The sequence below is a fragment of the Fomitopsis serialis genome (assembly GCF_022376445.1).
Source record: "Fomitopsis serialis strain Sig1Antser10 chromosome Unknown B0H18scaffold_84, whole genome shotgun sequence".
NCBI lineage: Eukaryota > Fungi > Basidiomycota > Agaricomycetes > Polyporales > Fomitopsidaceae > Fomitopsis > Fomitopsis serialis.
The window spans coordinates 75,557-90,628 of record NW_025955044.1 but is presented as its reverse complement, the minus strand read 5'-3'; the positions used below and the strand labels follow the sequence as shown (position 1 = coordinate 90,628).

Below are 15,072 nucleotides of genomic sequence, written 5' to 3'. Positions count from 1 at the left end.
CTCTCAGTTCTGCTGTCTGATGACGACGCGAGGACCGTCGGAATGTGTCGAACGGTGTTTTCGTCCCACAGTTGTCGCTCAGATACACCAACATGGCTGCTGTCACTGGATCTAACATCCGCATCTTCGTACCTTTGTCGCAGGCAGGAAGTCGATGTCGCCTCAGTAAGCCGTCCGCTCACATCTCCGAGCCGACGGACAAGGAACTCACCGGGTGGTCCAAGGCAGCCGTACCAAGCATGCTTCCCCTGGCCGTTCGCATGTCACATGAAACCTGTTCTATGATATACTAGGTCAATATACTGGCAGGACGGGCGTCTGCCTGGCGCAGACGCCGGTCTGCACCGCACGAGCGCTACAAGCCCTCCCTTTGGCATGTGGCTAGCAGTGTGTTGGGCCCTGCAACTGGGGGGTCAAATTCTAAGCACAGATAAGTACTTAGGTCGAACGGTGTACATACCATCAGTGTCCATGCACATTTGCAGCCGGCACACGGTGCAAGTAAATATACTAGGTAATTATACTGGCAGGACACGGAGATTTAGGCGCGCATCGCTTTCTCTGCGCGCGCTCTCCTCCTCGCTGCTCTCGAAAGCCCAGTAGAGTCTACCGGCCTTCGTACCGCTCTCGTTTCTCCGACGCTCCACTCCCTTTTCACGCAGCGAGCGCCTCACCAACAAAATTGTCTTCATTGGCTCAAAGCGCCCACCCTGCGGCCCAGCAAGGGCTGCGGCTACCCGCCCGGATCGCTCGGCTCTGCATCAGAGCTTCGACACATTGTGGTGCTGCTCAGCCTTCGCCTTACTTACCCCCTTCCCGAACTCGTACTGTCGTACATGGCTGTCTGGCCCAGTCTCTCACAAGCATACTTCTTCAGTCTTCCGGTGTCCCGAGGCCTAGGGGCTCGCACTGGCTGATTCGGTCGTTTTTCTGTTTGTGACTCGTAATTGGTATGTACAGTAAACCAGCTACTAGTAGGCATGCATCAGCCACCAAGGCGGATCGTTCATGACAACCCTGGCCGCAGACTGCAGCAGGACAGTGACCCGTCACTAGGAATCCGCCCGGCGGTTTCTCTACGCGGTTGGCAAAACTCCCCTCACTTCCAGGTTGTCGCTTACGCTCGGTGCGGTATGCCGGCCTATGTGAGGCCTACAAACACATGTGCGCAATATCTACAGACGTAACAATAGGTATCGGGCACGTATTTTGCGATTCTCTATAGCATTAACACGTAGTCAGTGCGGGAAGTTATACAACCATATGGTCGTCCGGTCGGGGTAACCGGGTTCGAACGGAAATGTGAGTTGTAGCAACAAGACAGTCGTAGACGGCAGAGGCGCGTTTGTGGCCGGCAGTGTAGGGGAGGAAGAACACAAGGATGACGACGGCGTGATATCTGTGTGAAGGATGGACGTGAAGATCGCGTTAGTCTGCTCTATGAGTGCGTCGGACTCTGTCGGTATGTGCGGTTCTTTGACGGTGTCGCGGTCGGGACTCGCCCATGAGATGGTACAATGTGCGCATGTCTCCCGCGTTACGCGACGGCGTGGACCCGCCGTAGTCGTGTCCCCTTGAAGGTCCCAGCGCGTCTGTGGGTGAGTCGCTCGTTGTCGGACGTAAGTTGAGCGAGAGGGTTGACCCGGGTAGCGCGGCCGCAGATTCACAGATCATGTTGACTGAAGGAAGGTTCCGTCGGTGAGCATCCTCGTAGTTCTGCGCGGCGCGTAGGCACTTGCCAAAGGGCGGAGGAGGAGGAGGGCGAGGTCTGGAGCCCGGCCCCCGGACATGGCTGTTGCGTGTGTTGTGTTGATCCTGTCGACTGGTAGAGTAGAAATGGGAGTGAGAGAGGGTCGATGCACGGCGTAGACGGCTTAGGGATCAGTCGAGACCTAGTATTTGTCGCCGGCGGCGAGCAGGTGGTGATAGTGAGCCAAGTTATAACGCGGCGCTCGAGCGAGCGCGCCGCGTATACTCCTCAGGGTCCCGCTTATGCGAGGGCGAACCATTGTGTGGCTCGGGCGGCCCCCAGATACCTGCGGCCCATGGACCGAGGACATGGACCGAACCGAGGAGGGATGGAGGAGGGACAGTCTCGGTGCACTGAGCACTCGACTTGCCGTCCGTCGCGGCTCGCCCGCGTGGCTGCCTCTCGTTGTCCGCCGACGCCGTGTCGAGACCCACACGTTCTCATCTGCGAAGGCGAAGGTTAGCGCGTGGCGTCGGACCTACGCACCCTGCCGGTGGGAATGCTCGCTGAGACGCAGCCAAACACAGAAGTATGAGTACCCCCCAGCCGTCTGTGAGTCATCGACACGCTGCACGGCCCCAGAATCTCGGATGTCGAGCTTCGGCACTGAGCATACTTGGACTTGAGATGGAGCGAGGGCGTTCAGTCGCGTCTATAATCCTCAACATGATTGGACAAGACACGCCACGATGCGGGGCCTCCAGATCCGAGACAGGCCGCGACGGACGTGGCTCTAAGTAGGAGCCACTGGCGCAGGAGCTGAAATTTGGCTCAGGTTGTCTATGGGAGGCTACATGAGCCTGGGCAGCAAGTTCTGCGCTAGTCGTCAGGCCGATCTCGCCAGACTCAGTGAGCGTGCGGGGTTCGAGGATGCGCGTTTAGACGAGCTTGCGGACGACGGGGTCTGTGTCGCGCGTGCGGGCCAAGATCGGCGGGAGTGTCGCGGGGGTTAAGGGGAAGGTGAGCGGTAAGGGGAAGGTGAGCAGCGCTGAGCGACGCACGTCGCTGGGATGGTTGAATGAGAGACGAGGTGCAAGAGGGTAAGCTAGCAACTTACGGAGCAGCATCGTAGGTGAGGCAGTCAATGAGCATGTCCATGATGGTCTGCTCGCCCTCTTCGAGTTTGATCACATCCTCGGAGCCAGCGAGTTTTGAGAGCGCGACAATGGCTCGGTTACTGATGGTGGACTCTTTGTCGCGCGCGCGTTCCATGAGGGAGGAGCGAAGTGAGGAGTAGAGGTCCTCACTTGCCGTGGGGTTGGCCATCAATGCTCGTACACGAAGGAAATCAGAGGGAGAACGCATTCGATCTTGCCCAAGTGGGCGATCGTCTCCGCGATGCACTGTATGACGCGGTAGCGGACGTTCTTGTCTTTCGCGACCCATCCGGAGAGGGAAATCGAAGGACGCGAGAGACGAATCTGGACGCGGTTGTTTCCTCCTTGTCTCCTTTTTCCTCTGCACCTTGTGCAGCCTCCTACGAACTTGATGGCCCTGCCGGCGAGATGGAACTTGTAGAGCGCAATGCAATTCTTCTAGTGGTTTGCGGGTGTGGACTGCCAGACCTGCTCGAATACCTTGGGGATGGAGGTGGGAAGGGATCGCTGCGGGAACGGGACGCGCCAAAGTCGAACGCGTCGAACGAGCTTCGCAGCCTGCTCGACATGTCGGCGGGCCTTCAGCGTCAAGTGGTTATGCTGGCCCGAGGGAGATGGAGGCGGACGGCGGATGCGACGTGCCAGACCACGGGATGTGGACGTGTTCGAGAGCCCAAATCGGAGCCCGCGGTTGCGTCCAATAATGCTCAAGTCGGGGAACTTCAGCTTCAGTGATCGCGCGGTACGCAGGTCTTGCCGCATTTGGGAATCACCCTACCCAACCTGCATGTGGCTCGCAGCGCATTGGGCCCTGCAACTGGGGGGTCATATTCTAAGCACAGATAAGTACTTAGGTCGAACGGTGTACATACCATCAGTGTCCATGCAAATTTGCAGCCGGCACACGGTGCAAGTAAATATACTAGGTCAATATACTGGCAGGACGGGCGTCTGCCTGGCGCAGACGCCGGTCTGCACCGCACGAGCGCTATAAGCCCTTAGAATGTGCCTGCGCGCAGCGCAGTCTCACCTGCTCTCAGTGCCATATCGTTCAGCGCAGCCGCCGCGCACAAACGGCGGCAGCTCAAAATTCAGAGAGGAACACCTCTCCCCTCGTGTGCTTTTTGCACCCTGCACATCTGCGCGACGAGACAAGCGTACTGAGGCTCGTTTCGCATTTTGCTGTCTAGGCGGCGTGATCACTTGTCATTTGCATACGCCGCCTTCGCGAGTCGCACAAGCCTCTTCGCCCACTACGACTCATTGACCGCCTGCATCGAGGACGAATTGTGAAGTTTCGCCGCAGCGTACACATTCTCTCCGACAGCGTACATACGGGTGCATAGTGTAAGACATAAGCTCCCGTTCGTCTCTCTCGTTGGCCACCGTTTTCTCCATGCCCTGCGTAGATCACCGCATCCGCCCAGCCACCGCTCAGTCCCTCGCGACCTGCACGCACACCTTCCCGACATGCTGCTGGTTCTCAAGATACTCGTACTCCGCGCGCGTCCCCTCGAAGGGGTACACCTTGTCCACGACGGGCTTGAAGCCCTCGTGTTGAAGAGCCATACGAGCGCCTCGAACCTATACAACGAACGCGTGAGCTGCGAGGCGCGGAGGGGGAGACGGAAAGTGGGACGTACTGCGTGCGCGAGCCAACGAGGATGTCGCGGAGGAGTGCTCCTTCGAGGGATATATTGGGCAGGTTCGACATGTCGCGAGCCTGGCGGGACAAGGCCCACTGAGCGGGGATGTGTAGACTTTGAATGGAATACTCATGAAAATGCGTCCTTCCCTGCGTGACGAGCAGTAGACTGAGCTTGAGCGCGATTTCGGGGCGAGGTACTACACAACATGACATACCAGATGTTAACCACCGCGTTCACACTTCACCCATCGTGCTGGGTATGTCAGGTCGAAGGCCAGTCTCTCGATCAACGACCGCCGTCCGTTTGACTCGGTAATCCCTATAGCGAGGTCACGAACTTAAAAGAGCTGCTAGGAAATGCATCAGCGGGTTGTGCACAGTACACGTCCTCATGGACGTACGAGACTGGATGATTACAATCGCGAGGCCACATGCCGGGATTACCCACAGCTGAAGCGCGCTACGCAGCTTTAACAGGCTCTGGGGCAGCTCTAGCCATACACCCGATAAGCGGAGAACCTGGCAGCGCTGGGTGCACGAACACGGTAAGCTGGACCTGACTAGCCAGGACGTGATCCGGCCACTCGAGGATCCGATCAAGGAGACTGGTGACTTGTGGTCAGTCAATTTATGTCACCCCAAATGACGGACGTCCACTGATCCACCTATCGTAGTATCCTTCGCGGTAGCCTCGCGCCCGGAAGGCCTAGGTTTCACAGGCAAGGCGCATGCCTTCGGCAGCGAGGATGACTTCGTCCGCGCCGTCGAGAGGGGATCGATTAAGAAGGGCGAGAAGACGGGCGTCGTGCTGAGATACCTCGGGCTGAAGGTGGAGGACGATAAGCACAGTTCAGTACGGATGACGGCGAAGCGGTCTTGGGAAGCCTTCGACAGCCGTGACGCGTACTGTGTGTCGACCATCGTAGCAAAGGAGAATTCGATCTTGGACAATGGGTCGACTTTAGAAGTCCACCGGTGCTGGTTCAGCTAACGAGATGGAACATGAGGGTAGCGACGACGACCACTGTCAAGCTCCGTTTTCGCCATTGTCTGGGAAGCTTGACAGTTGGGCTGCCGTAGGGGTCTTCTGGGTCATTGACTCATGCTGCAGGGGCTGACGGTGGTCGACTTCTACGGGAGGCTGGATGGCCCTGAGATCACTATTGCTGACAGCGAGCGAGAAGAACGTACCTGGGCTCCTATACGACGCGCGTACCGCGCACCCGCAAAGATCACCGACAAGTTCCATCGAATATATCCCCTATCCCGCTGCGCGCGCAATGAGGACAACGTTGTGCAGAGCATATCACATGAACCGGAGAGATCAGGGGACGTGGTCGAGGAAGGACCCCCCTTGGTCGTCGACGAGCAGGGAGGCGTTGTCGTCGGAGGCCAGACAGGGAACAAGAACCGAGATCCCTGTCCTCGCTGACGAGACGCGAGGAACAACTTGAACGGGTCTCTAAATAGAAAACAAGTACTGGTATGTGTTTGTTTCAACGAACGTTGAGACCAGCATACATAATGACGGCTCCGAAACGGGCACTGGTAGTGAGACATTGCGGAGCGGGAAGGCCTACGGATGTGTTTGGGGGAAGGTGCCAAGTCTTTCACCTTGGTGTCGAATGCACTCGTGCTTGGTCGAGCCGTTTCGCGTGCTGTGTTGTACGAGCCATTGCTACGTGAAAGAATCCCCGGTACATACTTGCTCTTCGCGTCCCGAACATCAAGGAGGTGGCCGTGGAAGGGGTGGCGCCTCTTGAAATCTTTGCGTCCGTCGGTGTATACTGGATTACTGCGAGTGAGCGAGAATGGGCCGACCACGAGTCAAACCAGTCTCGAAGTCGGTCGTAAAAGTGAAAGTGACATACGACGGAGAACCGTCCGCCGCAGTCTCCGGACGCGTCCATGAAACTAGACACGCGTGTTCCATGTGTCGCGACGGGACACCCCCTCTTCCCTCCTATGCGAGCGACGCCCAGGGAAAAACATTCGTCAGTACAGATCAACGTCACGAAAGCAGGTACCACGCACCGCGCTCGGGGACCGTCTGTTCCTTCCGCTCTCGTATTCCCGTCTACCGCCTCTCCACGCCGTCCTCTGACTCCATATTCCTACTTGCATCCTTCAACGTCCGCGCATGCATGGCCGGCGAAAGTATGAGACGTTCTTGAAAACGGACCAGTCGATTCCCCTTGGTCTTGGCCTTACTGGACGTGGACGACGTGGACGGGTCAGGAGAGGGCCAGGTAGGGGGTGGTGATGTCTATCAAGTCAAGGGCACAGGGATATGGCGCGTGCAGTACGTACATGGGAGGTGCTTGAAGGAATACTGAGTGTCGAGAGTAGGCGGGAATGAGGAGACGTACCGCAGGTCGAAGACTTCGCTCGAAGTTGTGATGGTAGTCAAATCCGCGCTACTCGTCCATAACAAACGCCTTATACTATTGCCGCCACCGATGATTAGCTCATGCAATTTCGACGTGAAGTCTGCATACAGACGTACCTTGCTAAGTACCAGATGACATGGTAGCTCCGGGTTCGACATGCCTGGCTATTGTGCGCAAGAAATGTGCTCGAGGTCGCTGTCGCCGTTGTAGCTGTCTCTCCTGAAAACGGAGCCTATACGAAGCAGATACGGAGGAGCACGAGCCAGCCGGAGAACAAGGCGAGGCAGTGGTAGGAACTTGAAACGCCCGAAGTTGCCAGCGAGGGATGAAGACGATGTAAGTCAATTGGGCGAGGACCAATCACAGAAAGCTTGACAAGCGGTTGTGGCAAGTAGAGGAGGTGGGCCGGGTTTGTGAGCGGAGTACTGAGTGCTGAGTTCCTAATCCATACACGCAACAGGGCGATAGCACCGGCCGAGGGCCTGACGTTGCGGTCGAGTCGCAGCCAAGTTGCAATGTTCACACTCAAAGGTGACTCACGTCATTGCGCCGCGCGGACCTCGACCTTCTGCGTTTCGGGGTCGAGTAGATCTCCGTCGACGGCATATGCCGTCATGCGATGTTATCGGTCCTGGGCACAGCAAGCGTACGACACGACTTGGGCAACGTACAATACGTCGCGCGTCCTCGTACGTGCAGTCAGACACGTACTCTCGAGAGCCGTCGAACAGGGCATACGAGAGGGCCAGGGACAGCGAGAAGAGCGTGCATGCATGTGTACTTCAGCGGGCAGCGCTGACCCGTCCCGTACTTGCCCCCCGTCGAGCCCGCGTTGATTAGCCAGCAGTCGATGTTGTTCTTCGGCATGCGCTCCGCGAGCATCTCGACGTAGCGCCCGGGGTGAGGACGATGAACGGCGCGAAGTAGCACGTCAGGGTGGGCTCGAGGACGTCATCCTCCGTACTAGGGGGTTTCCTAAGCCAATATCAGTGATGTTTTCTCCGTCATGAAGCCTAAGGAGACTCACGAGATGTATCTCGCGAGGAAGTGGTAGCTCGCCTGCTCAGGTGAGAGTTTGCTCACGGGCGGCAGGCACCGAGCGCATCGCAGATGAGCATGACGATGTTGCTCGGCTGGCGGTTGACCATGCACGGGATTTGCGCGTTCGCGATGAACACGATCGGGTACGCGGAGCGCGTGTTCTCCGTGATGCTGATGTCGTCGCAGTGGGGCACGCACGAGATCGGGTTGTACACGACTTTCCGAGGATGCTCCCGGAACGGACCGTGTCGTAGATCTCGGGCTCCTTCTCTGCGGAGAGGTTGACGCACTTTGCGTAGCACCCGCCCTCGATATTGAACACACCGTCGTCCGACCAGACGCGCTCGTCATCGCCAATCAGCTTCCGGCGCGGGTCGGCGGAGAGCGTCTGGTCTTGCCCGTGCCCGGCAACCCAAAGAAGATGGTCACATCGTTGTTCTCGATGCCGACGTTGGTAGACGAATGCAGCGAGAGCTGGCCGAGCTTGACCGGTCAGTGGAGGTAGTGCTACACAAGAGCGTTAGTCACAGTCAACGGGACGGGAAGAAGACGCACAGTATGACAGAGAAGACACTCCTCCTCATCTCACCGCCGAGGATGATCCTCTCCATATGCTTGAAATCGATCTCGACAGACGTGGTGCTGCTCACGCCCTTCGTGAAACGATTCGCCGGGAGCTGGCCCGCGATGTAGTCCAGCTCGCCGGAATCCTTCAGCTCTTCCTCCGTAGGGCGGATGAGCATGTTGTTCTGCTAGGCGTGACGAGACACAAGACCAACTTGCCATGAACAGAGCGTGATAAGCCCGCGAGCAGATGACGAAGACTGGATGCGGTACTTCAGATCCCACTGTGTGAGAGGGAACAACGGATCAGCTGCACTAATTCGCACTTGGCGACGACGCCGCTCGCTGTATTGATCGCTTGGTCGAGCGAGCCCAGGGTGCCGTTTCGGTGCGAGCGGCGGCCGGCCAACCTAGGCGTGGACGTCGTGGCGTCCTGCACCTCGATGCTTGTCAAGGAGGCGGACGCCTTTTGGGCAGCATACGATTTGACGAAGAACCTGCAGACCATAAGGTGATAGCGCGTGTCCCGGTACGCGGCGGGCCTCGCTGCGTGCGACAGGCTATAGCTCAGAGCGCAGATGTGATAGCTCTTCAGCCTCGGTGCACTCACGGGCAAAGACCGCTCAGTGCTCACCGTACTGCCCAGCGCGGGTCGGTCCCCGCTACGCGTCGGAGCGTCGGTAACCGAGTGATAGCAGCCGCCTCGTCCACCTGCCAGCAGGACCCGATCGCGGTGCGTGTGGATGAGTGTTCAAGACGTTCGTCGTCCGCGTTTCTGCCGTTCGTGAGCGCGCAGTGGACAAGGAGACGATCTACGTTCGCACCTTCCTCTGCTCGGTACTGCCGTCTTCCTCTTGCATCGCATCCTCGTCTTCCGCGCAGCGCGCACCCAGCCTTCCGCTCTGGCTACATCCTTTCGCTGTTCGATCCTCTGAGCTTTCGTGCCGACTTCTCGACCGGGATTGCGGTACGGCGAGTTGATCCCTGCGCATGCACTCTTCAGCGAAGGCTAGCGAGGTGCGTCCGTGCATGGACTGACGCGCATGCTGCCTAACGTAGCCGGGTCTTGTACATGTTCTTGCCTCCGCGTCTCGCGTCGCGTCGTCCTGCCCGAGTTCACGTCGCCTTCTGAGCCTAACTTGACCATGCTGATGTAGCTCGTTAATGTACTGCTGTATGTGCAGCGCCGGTGATTGCATGGACTGCGGTACGTGTTCTGCATTCTCCGCTTCGTGCGTGCGACTGCAGTCCCGGAGTGTCCTCCCGAGAAAACCTTGCAGGAGAGTGTTGCGCCGGTAGCGCGGGGCGTACTCGGGAGAGGACCAGGCGGCGGTGTATGCGTGTCCCGTGGGTTGCGGTCTTCGCTGGCGACGGGTGCTCCAACTGACCCGCATCGACGTGGGCAGCGCGTAGAGGTGGCGAGATTGGGAGAGCGAGAGGGGAGAGCGAAAGGGGAGAGTGACCCAAGGACGATTATCGACAGGGGTCGATAGGTGCAATACAAAGTGGGAGTCGCGACGGGCTGCAGCTAACTTATGGATCAGTCGGCGTTGTGCTTGAGCTTGAGCGCTTGAGCATTCAATATGCTTACCCAGCGAATACGGTGCCACGCGTATTTTCCCGCCAACTGTCCGTGCGCGTCCGTCCTCGCGTTGCTGGCCTGCCAATACGGGGAGCCCGGCCCAGTTGTCGTCCGCTGGCGGAGTCGACGCTGCTGCGTGGGAGGCAGCGTCCAGGGACTTGCATCATGAAGGGAAGGAGGTGGTCGGTCATGCGGTCCAGCCGCGGAACTATTAGATTTAGCATCCGCAAAGCGCCCAAGATTATTCAAGCGGGGTGCGAGTGCGGCCGCGCGCCGAGAAGCATGATTTAGCGAAGTTGACTGGGTGACCACGGTCCCATTCTACAGAGCATGGCGTGAGGTGAGTGTCACGTCGATGCGGGTCTCTGTACGCCCATAGTAGGAAGGCTCATTCGCTGGCATCCGCAGTATCGATCTGCGCATGCCTTCGTACGATCGACCCGAATGTCTTCAGCAAGTGCTGTGCATTACTACACTGTTCCGCTCCTTGCGTGACCTGACCGTGCGGCTCGACGTCGGCGACTCGATTTTGAACTACCCCTCGACTTGAACGAGGAGAAAGTCGCACGCAGAACGCACAACATAAACGTATACCTGTCTGAATGGACTAGAGTATCGAATATACGTTGTATACTAGGCCCGCCGCTACCAGCCCGCTCGTGCATTCTCTCGCTCTGTTCCTGCGCTTCTATGTCCCCATTATCCCTGTTACTAGGTCCTGTCATCACGACGTATAGGCCACTCAATAACCTACGCCGCCGTACTCCCCCGCTAAGTGAAGGAGGTTCAGTGAGGTTTGATGCGGCCCGTCGTTGACGGCGTCGCTTGTTGTTCCAAGCTCGGAAGACTGAACAGCGGTGAGTTAGCCATCCAGCAAACTCGATCGGCGTAATATTGTTCAATATTCTGTGGCTGTCAAGCATATCGGGACCCTCTAGCCTTGCTGACGAGGGAACTCGATGCCATCGTCGACGCGGGGCAGATTCTGCAGCCTTCCGCAAGACATGTAGCTCGTATGGTGTGAGTGATATCTGTTCGTCGGCTTGGTTCGCGGAGTCGTCGTGCGGACGAGAGGTGTCGCTTACAGTATGACGACACCCAATGACGAGGTTGGCGGCGACGGCGAACCGGGTCGAAACGTACTGGGGTGTGATAGGCCGCTACACCGTCAGGTAGAGGGATGTGTTGTATTTAGGGCGATACCAAAGCGAATGGGCATGGTTCAGCGTGTGGAAACAGGCATGAATGTATATATGTGCGCGAGAAAGGACGGACGGCGAGTAAGGGCAACGTGACTTACGATGTACACACGCAGAGCAGGCGGATGTGCTGTCGACGCCAGTCCCTATCCCTCTATCCCGCGAGATGGCTCCCTCTTCTTCTGTCTCACGCATCATGACACGGCATGTCGTGAGCCGCGCGAGTTCGAGCTCGTCTTGTTCTTCGACGAAGCAGCAGTTGATCACAGCGACCTCTTCGACAGGGTCTGCGGCCGGACCCGTCATACTAGCGCTTGCGGTTTCCGGGTTGAGGACCTCGATCTAGGCCGCCGACGCAGGCTGAGACCGCTCCGTTACCGCACCCGCTGCGCCGGGAAGCCGACTTCGCACGAGCTCGACGAGCCGCACCACCGGAAATCGACCTTGGTGAGCCGCGGACAGAGCCCATGCGGGCCATGCAGCAGACGGAGCGTCCCGTTGGCAGAGACTGAGCTCTCGTGTAGCCGGAGCTCGCGGATATGGGGGAGCGTGCGAAGACCACCGCGAACGCCTCCGGGGTCAGGTCGATGTCATGCAGCTCGAGGAACTCCAGCGGTTACGCGTCCTTTCTGAGGTCCAGCGCATCAGCGGAATCTTCGGTGAACGACGACGGCGTCGGAGAAGGCGGGGGTGGGTCTGTGTCGCGCGTGCGGGCCAGCATCGGCGGGAGTATCGCAGGGGTAAGGGGAAGGTTGAGCAGGGCAGAGCGGCGCACATCGCTGCGATGGTTGAGTGAGACACGAGTTGTTGCAGGGAATATCAGCAACTTACGGAGCGGCGTCGTAGGTGAGGCAGTCGATGAGCATGTCCATGATGGTCTGCTCGCCCTCTTCGAGTTCGACACATCCTCGGAGCCTGCGAGTTTGGAGAGCGCAACAACAGCTTGGAAGCCGATGGTGGACTCTGTGTCACGCGCGCGTTCCATGAGGGAGGAGCGCAGTGAGGAGTAGAGGTCCTCACTTGCCGAGGGGTCGACCATCAATACTGATACGCGGATGGAGGGAGAGGGAGGACACACTCGATCTCGTCCAAATGCGCGATCATCTCCGCGATGCACTGCACGACTCGGTAGCGAACGGTCTTGTCTTTGGCACATCCGGAGAGGAGGAAGCGAAGGACGCGGGAGACGAATCTGGACGCGGTTGTTTCCTCCTCCTCTCCCTTCTCTTCTGCAGCCTCCGTAGCTGGCGTTGCATGAGCCTTAGAGGTCGGTCATAGGGCCGCGAGACGCACTTTTCTCGTTTATGAATTTTGTGTAGCCCCCTACGAACTTGATCACCCTGTCGGCGACGCTGATGCCCTTCTTCACGGGTAATACGTAGAGCATGCCAATTAGATTGTACTCAAAGGCGCGCTCGCCAATGAGTTTGATGCTCTTGCCATTCTGCACGGACTGGGTGTGCGTCGCGGCGTCGAGATGGAGCTTGTAGAGCGCAATGTGATTCTTCTGGTGATTTGCGACCGTATATTGGACCTGCTCGAAGACTTTGGGGATGAAGCCCGCGATTGTCTCGATGTCTGCGGGGGCCGTTGTGCGTGCAGGCATAGCGGGGAGGGATCGCAGCGGGAGGGGAGGACAGGACGCGCCAACTTAGTCGAACGCGTCGAACGCGTCGTATTGCGCACGTGACGAGACGCGTGGGTGGCGACTCGTGCGACGTGGGCGCTGCGGTCGACGGCGAGGACGACTGCAGGCATGCGACGGGCACGCTCCCTTTCCCTCGCCTCCCACGCCCACGCTGACGTCACCCCCAGCATGCACTCGATCGCCGTCAGCCCGCCGCGCTCTTCACAGCCGTCGATGTCGTCCATGGCCCCTCCGCACACCCCCGAGGTTCCCTCGCCCGACCCGCCCCGCCCTCTATCTCACCCACATCGGTACCCACCACGGCCAGCTCACCCTCATTCCGCGTCAGAATACGGGCCGCTTTCGCAGCAAAGACCAAGAAGGAGCGGCAGGTCGATCCAGCCGCGAGACGCCTAGACGACGAGCCTCGCTTCACCACCGCCGTCCCGCCCTCCCATTCTAAGCGCACCCACCCTCATAGGCTCGCCCACGCAGGCAGTCTGCTCCGCAGAAAGCGAGGCAACCCGGCGATCCGCTGCCCGGTGGTGAGTTCTCCCTCGCTCTGTGCCCCGGGTGCGGGTGTCGTTCTCGGAGTGCGTATCGCGTGCATTCGATCCACAGGCCCACCCATTGGGCTCTGTGGCCTTGGAACGTTCCGAGAATCACACTAGCACTCCCCTTGTCCTCAATCGCAGTGTGCTCAAGCTACGATCACAGGCATGGACACGCTGTACCGGACTACCCTCCGCCCTCCTTCCAGGAGGCCATTCTCTCTTCGCCATCCGTCTACACTCTCCCCTCGTCGCCCCACGCAAACTCCTCCTATTCCGCGACACCGCAGACAAGCCCGCCCGTATCTCCAGCCGCGGATTCCCTCTCCTTCATGCGTGACGTCTTGCCGTCTCGCCATTCTCCCGCTCTCACTCCCATGCGCCGCTCACCACATTCTCCCGACCCGCCGTCATCCGCCATGGCCGGTGTGCCCGACGACCCAGGTCCAGACTCAGACGACTCCAGCGTCGAACTCGAGTCCGAACAACACTGGGAGGCCGATCGCATACCGGCTTCAGCCTCCACCAACGCGTCCAGCGTGAGTTCATCCGCCAGCACGCCGCCGAGTCCAGCATGACCGTCAATCTCCTCCGGCGTACACCCGATGCCCGGACATCCCACGACGCGAGCGCCTCAATCTCATCGACACACGGAACGCGACCGCCGCGTTGCTCACGTTGCGAGTCATTGCGGCCTGCCGGGTGGACGGAGACGTGCAGAGTGGCGGCGACGACGATGACAGCGATGGGAGGGAGGGCGTTAGTAACCGGGAGTGCTCTATCCGGCGGCGCAACCGCGAGAAGATGCACGTTCGCTCGACTTGCGCGTGCGCGATACATCGCCACTGCCCTCGCTCACGTCGACCGTCGACGCGCCTGGGTTCAGTCCGTGGGCCAGCACCGCAATGCTGCTCAGCAGCGTGTTCTCGATCAACAAGCCGGCCCCGGCCTCGCCTGGCAACAACGTCAAGCGGAAGGAGAGCGTCGGGCTGCGGAAGCTGTTCATGAAGGGCAAGGAGAAGGTGGGAGAAGGAGAAAACCAGAGACGAGTATGGTGAGCAGCCCTCTCCGTCGTCGAACGATGACCTGCACTCCTGGGAGGAGATCATGCCCTCCGAAGCTGAGGGAGACGGTGTACCGACGTCGCCTGCGTCGCCGAAGAGGGACAAGCAGCCCCGGACGCCAGAGAGGCCGCCTCAGCCACTCACCACACCAGTCCTAGCGCCCCTACTGTGACCAGCGCGCCGCAACCGACATGTCTCACCGTACGTCCTCCCCCACCGTCTCTCTCCGACATCGTCTTCTCTCCGGAGAAGGTACCTAGTGCAACACATGTATGCCTACTGCACTCCCCATCTCTGCTACGACCTCATCCGCCCTCGCGCTTGGTCAGAGAGACCCACCTGTCCTCACCGACACCCCTCTGCACCTCGTCTCCGATATCGAGGCCGCATCCGCTACGCGACCGCAGCCCGCTCATCGGACGCTTCAGGCATCCAGACATCGATGCGCGTTATCCGGCGACGAGGATGTCGATGAAGCCGGCCACGTTCGTGACGGGATCAAACGACAGCAGTTCGGGTTCGTCACTGTGCCGAGGGCCCTCATGCGGGTGACGATGGC

At 59.1% G+C, this 15,072-nt stretch overlaps 8 protein-coding genes across 8 annotated transcripts; 1 reads left to right on the top strand and 7 right to left on the bottom strand.

Moving 5' to 3' along the window:
* Window positions 1–2,628: 2,628 nt before the first annotated feature.
* Window positions 2,629–3,016, bottom strand: B0H18DRAFT_1122829 (uncharacterized protein; the record flags this gene model as incomplete). Its single annotated transcript, XM_048034583.1, has 2 exons — window positions 2,629–2,755; window positions 2,808–3,016. 2 exons carry the CDS (start codon window positions 3,014–3,016, stop codon window positions 2,629–2,631), a joined length of 336 nt encoding a protein of 111 aa, XP_047889185.1.
* A 1,265-nt stretch (window positions 3,017–4,281) lies between these two features.
* B0H18DRAFT_1122828 (uncharacterized protein) lies at window positions 4,282–4,561 on the bottom strand (the record flags this gene model as incomplete). The annotated part of the gene is made up of 2 exons (XM_048034582.1): window positions 4,282–4,431; window positions 4,487–4,561. The coding sequence occupies 2 exons, from the start codon at window positions 4,559–4,561 to the stop codon at window positions 4,282–4,284; spliced, it is 225 nt and encodes a 74-aa protein (XP_047889184.1).
* Window positions 4,562–4,918: 357 nt separating this feature from the next.
* B0H18DRAFT_660874 (uncharacterized protein) lies at window positions 4,919–5,742 on the bottom strand. Its single transcript, XM_048039012.1, has 2 exons — window positions 5,687–5,742; window positions 4,919–5,636 (listed from the first exon to the last, which is right to left on the bottom strand). Exon 2 carries the CDS (start codon window positions 5,414–5,416, stop codon window positions 5,129–5,131), a length of 288 nt encoding a protein of 95 aa, XP_047889183.1. The 5' UTR covers window positions 5,417–5,636; window positions 5,687–5,742; the 3' UTR covers window positions 4,919–5,128.
* On the bottom strand, window positions 5,162–7,117 carry B0H18DRAFT_660882 (uncharacterized protein). Its single transcript, XM_048039013.1, has 6 exons — window positions 7,002–7,117; window positions 6,865–6,939; window positions 6,530–6,815; window positions 6,367–6,458; window positions 5,687–6,290; window positions 5,162–5,636 (listed from the first exon to the last, which is right to left on the bottom strand). The coding sequence occupies exons 3-6, from the start codon at window positions 6,617–6,619 to the stop codon at window positions 5,523–5,525; spliced, it is 900 nt and encodes a 299-aa protein (XP_047889182.1). The 5' UTR covers window positions 6,620–6,815; window positions 6,865–6,939; window positions 7,002–7,117; the 3' UTR covers window positions 5,162–5,522.
* Window positions 7,118–7,964: 847 nt separating this feature from the next.
* B0H18DRAFT_957764 (uncharacterized protein) lies at window positions 7,965–9,637 on the bottom strand (the record flags this gene model as incomplete). Its single annotated transcript, XM_048042608.1, has 7 exons — window positions 7,965–8,087; window positions 8,171–8,433; window positions 8,516–8,678; window positions 8,807–8,987; window positions 9,125–9,265; window positions 9,315–9,499; window positions 9,530–9,637. The coding sequence occupies 7 exons, from the start codon at window positions 9,635–9,637 to the stop codon at window positions 7,965–7,967; spliced, it is 1,164 nt and encodes a 387-aa protein (XP_047889181.1).
* A 1,123-nt stretch (window positions 9,638–10,760) lies between these two features.
* On the bottom strand, window positions 10,761–11,580 carry B0H18DRAFT_1029913 (uncharacterized protein; the record flags this gene model as incomplete). The annotated part of the gene is made up of 3 exons (XM_048030007.1): window positions 10,761–11,103; window positions 11,158–11,232; window positions 11,373–11,580. 3 exons carry the CDS (start codon window positions 11,575–11,577, stop codon window positions 10,988–10,990), a joined length of 396 nt encoding a protein of 131 aa, XP_047889180.1. The 3' UTR covers window positions 10,761–10,987.
* B0H18DRAFT_937624 (uncharacterized protein) lies at window positions 11,543–12,877 on the bottom strand (the record flags this gene model as incomplete). Its single annotated transcript, XM_048041822.1, has 3 exons — window positions 11,543–12,290; window positions 12,350–12,515; window positions 12,565–12,877. The coding sequence occupies 3 exons, from the start codon at window positions 12,875–12,877 to the stop codon at window positions 11,888–11,890; spliced, it is 882 nt and encodes a 293-aa protein (XP_047889179.1). The 3' UTR covers window positions 11,543–11,887.
* Window positions 12,878–13,916: 1,039 nt separating this feature from the next.
* B0H18DRAFT_660791 (uncharacterized protein) lies at window positions 13,917–14,964 on the top strand. The gene has a single exon (XM_048039010.1). The coding sequence runs from the start codon at window positions 14,024–14,026 to the stop codon at window positions 14,669–14,671; it is 648 nt and encodes a 215-aa protein (XP_047889178.1). The 5' UTR covers window positions 13,917–14,023; the 3' UTR covers window positions 14,672–14,964.
* The last annotated feature ends 108 nt before the right edge of the window (window positions 14,965–15,072 follow it).

Excerpts from the sequence above, each read along its gene's own strand:
- B0H18DRAFT_660874 (XM_048039012.1), bottom strand. The coding sequence starts at position 5,416 with ATGGTCGACACACAGTACGCGTCACGGCTGTCGAAGGCTTCCCAAGAC.
- B0H18DRAFT_660882 (XM_048039013.1), bottom strand. The coding sequence starts at position 6,619 with ATGCAAGTAGGAATATGGAGTCAGAGGACGGCGTGGAGAGGCGGTAGA. Across the intron at positions 6,459-6,529 it reads ACAGACGGTCCCCGAGCGCG|GAGGGAAGAGGGGGTGTCCC; the intron begins GTGCGTGGTACC and ends TCGCTCGCATAG. Across the intron at positions 6,291-6,366 it reads GCGGCGGACGGTTCTCCGTC|TAATCCAGTATACACCGACG; the intron begins GTATGTCACTTT and ends GCTCACTCGCAG.
- B0H18DRAFT_660791 (XM_048039010.1), top strand. The coding sequence starts at position 14,024 with ATGACCGTCAATCTCCTCCGGCGTACACCCGATGCCCGGACATCCCAC.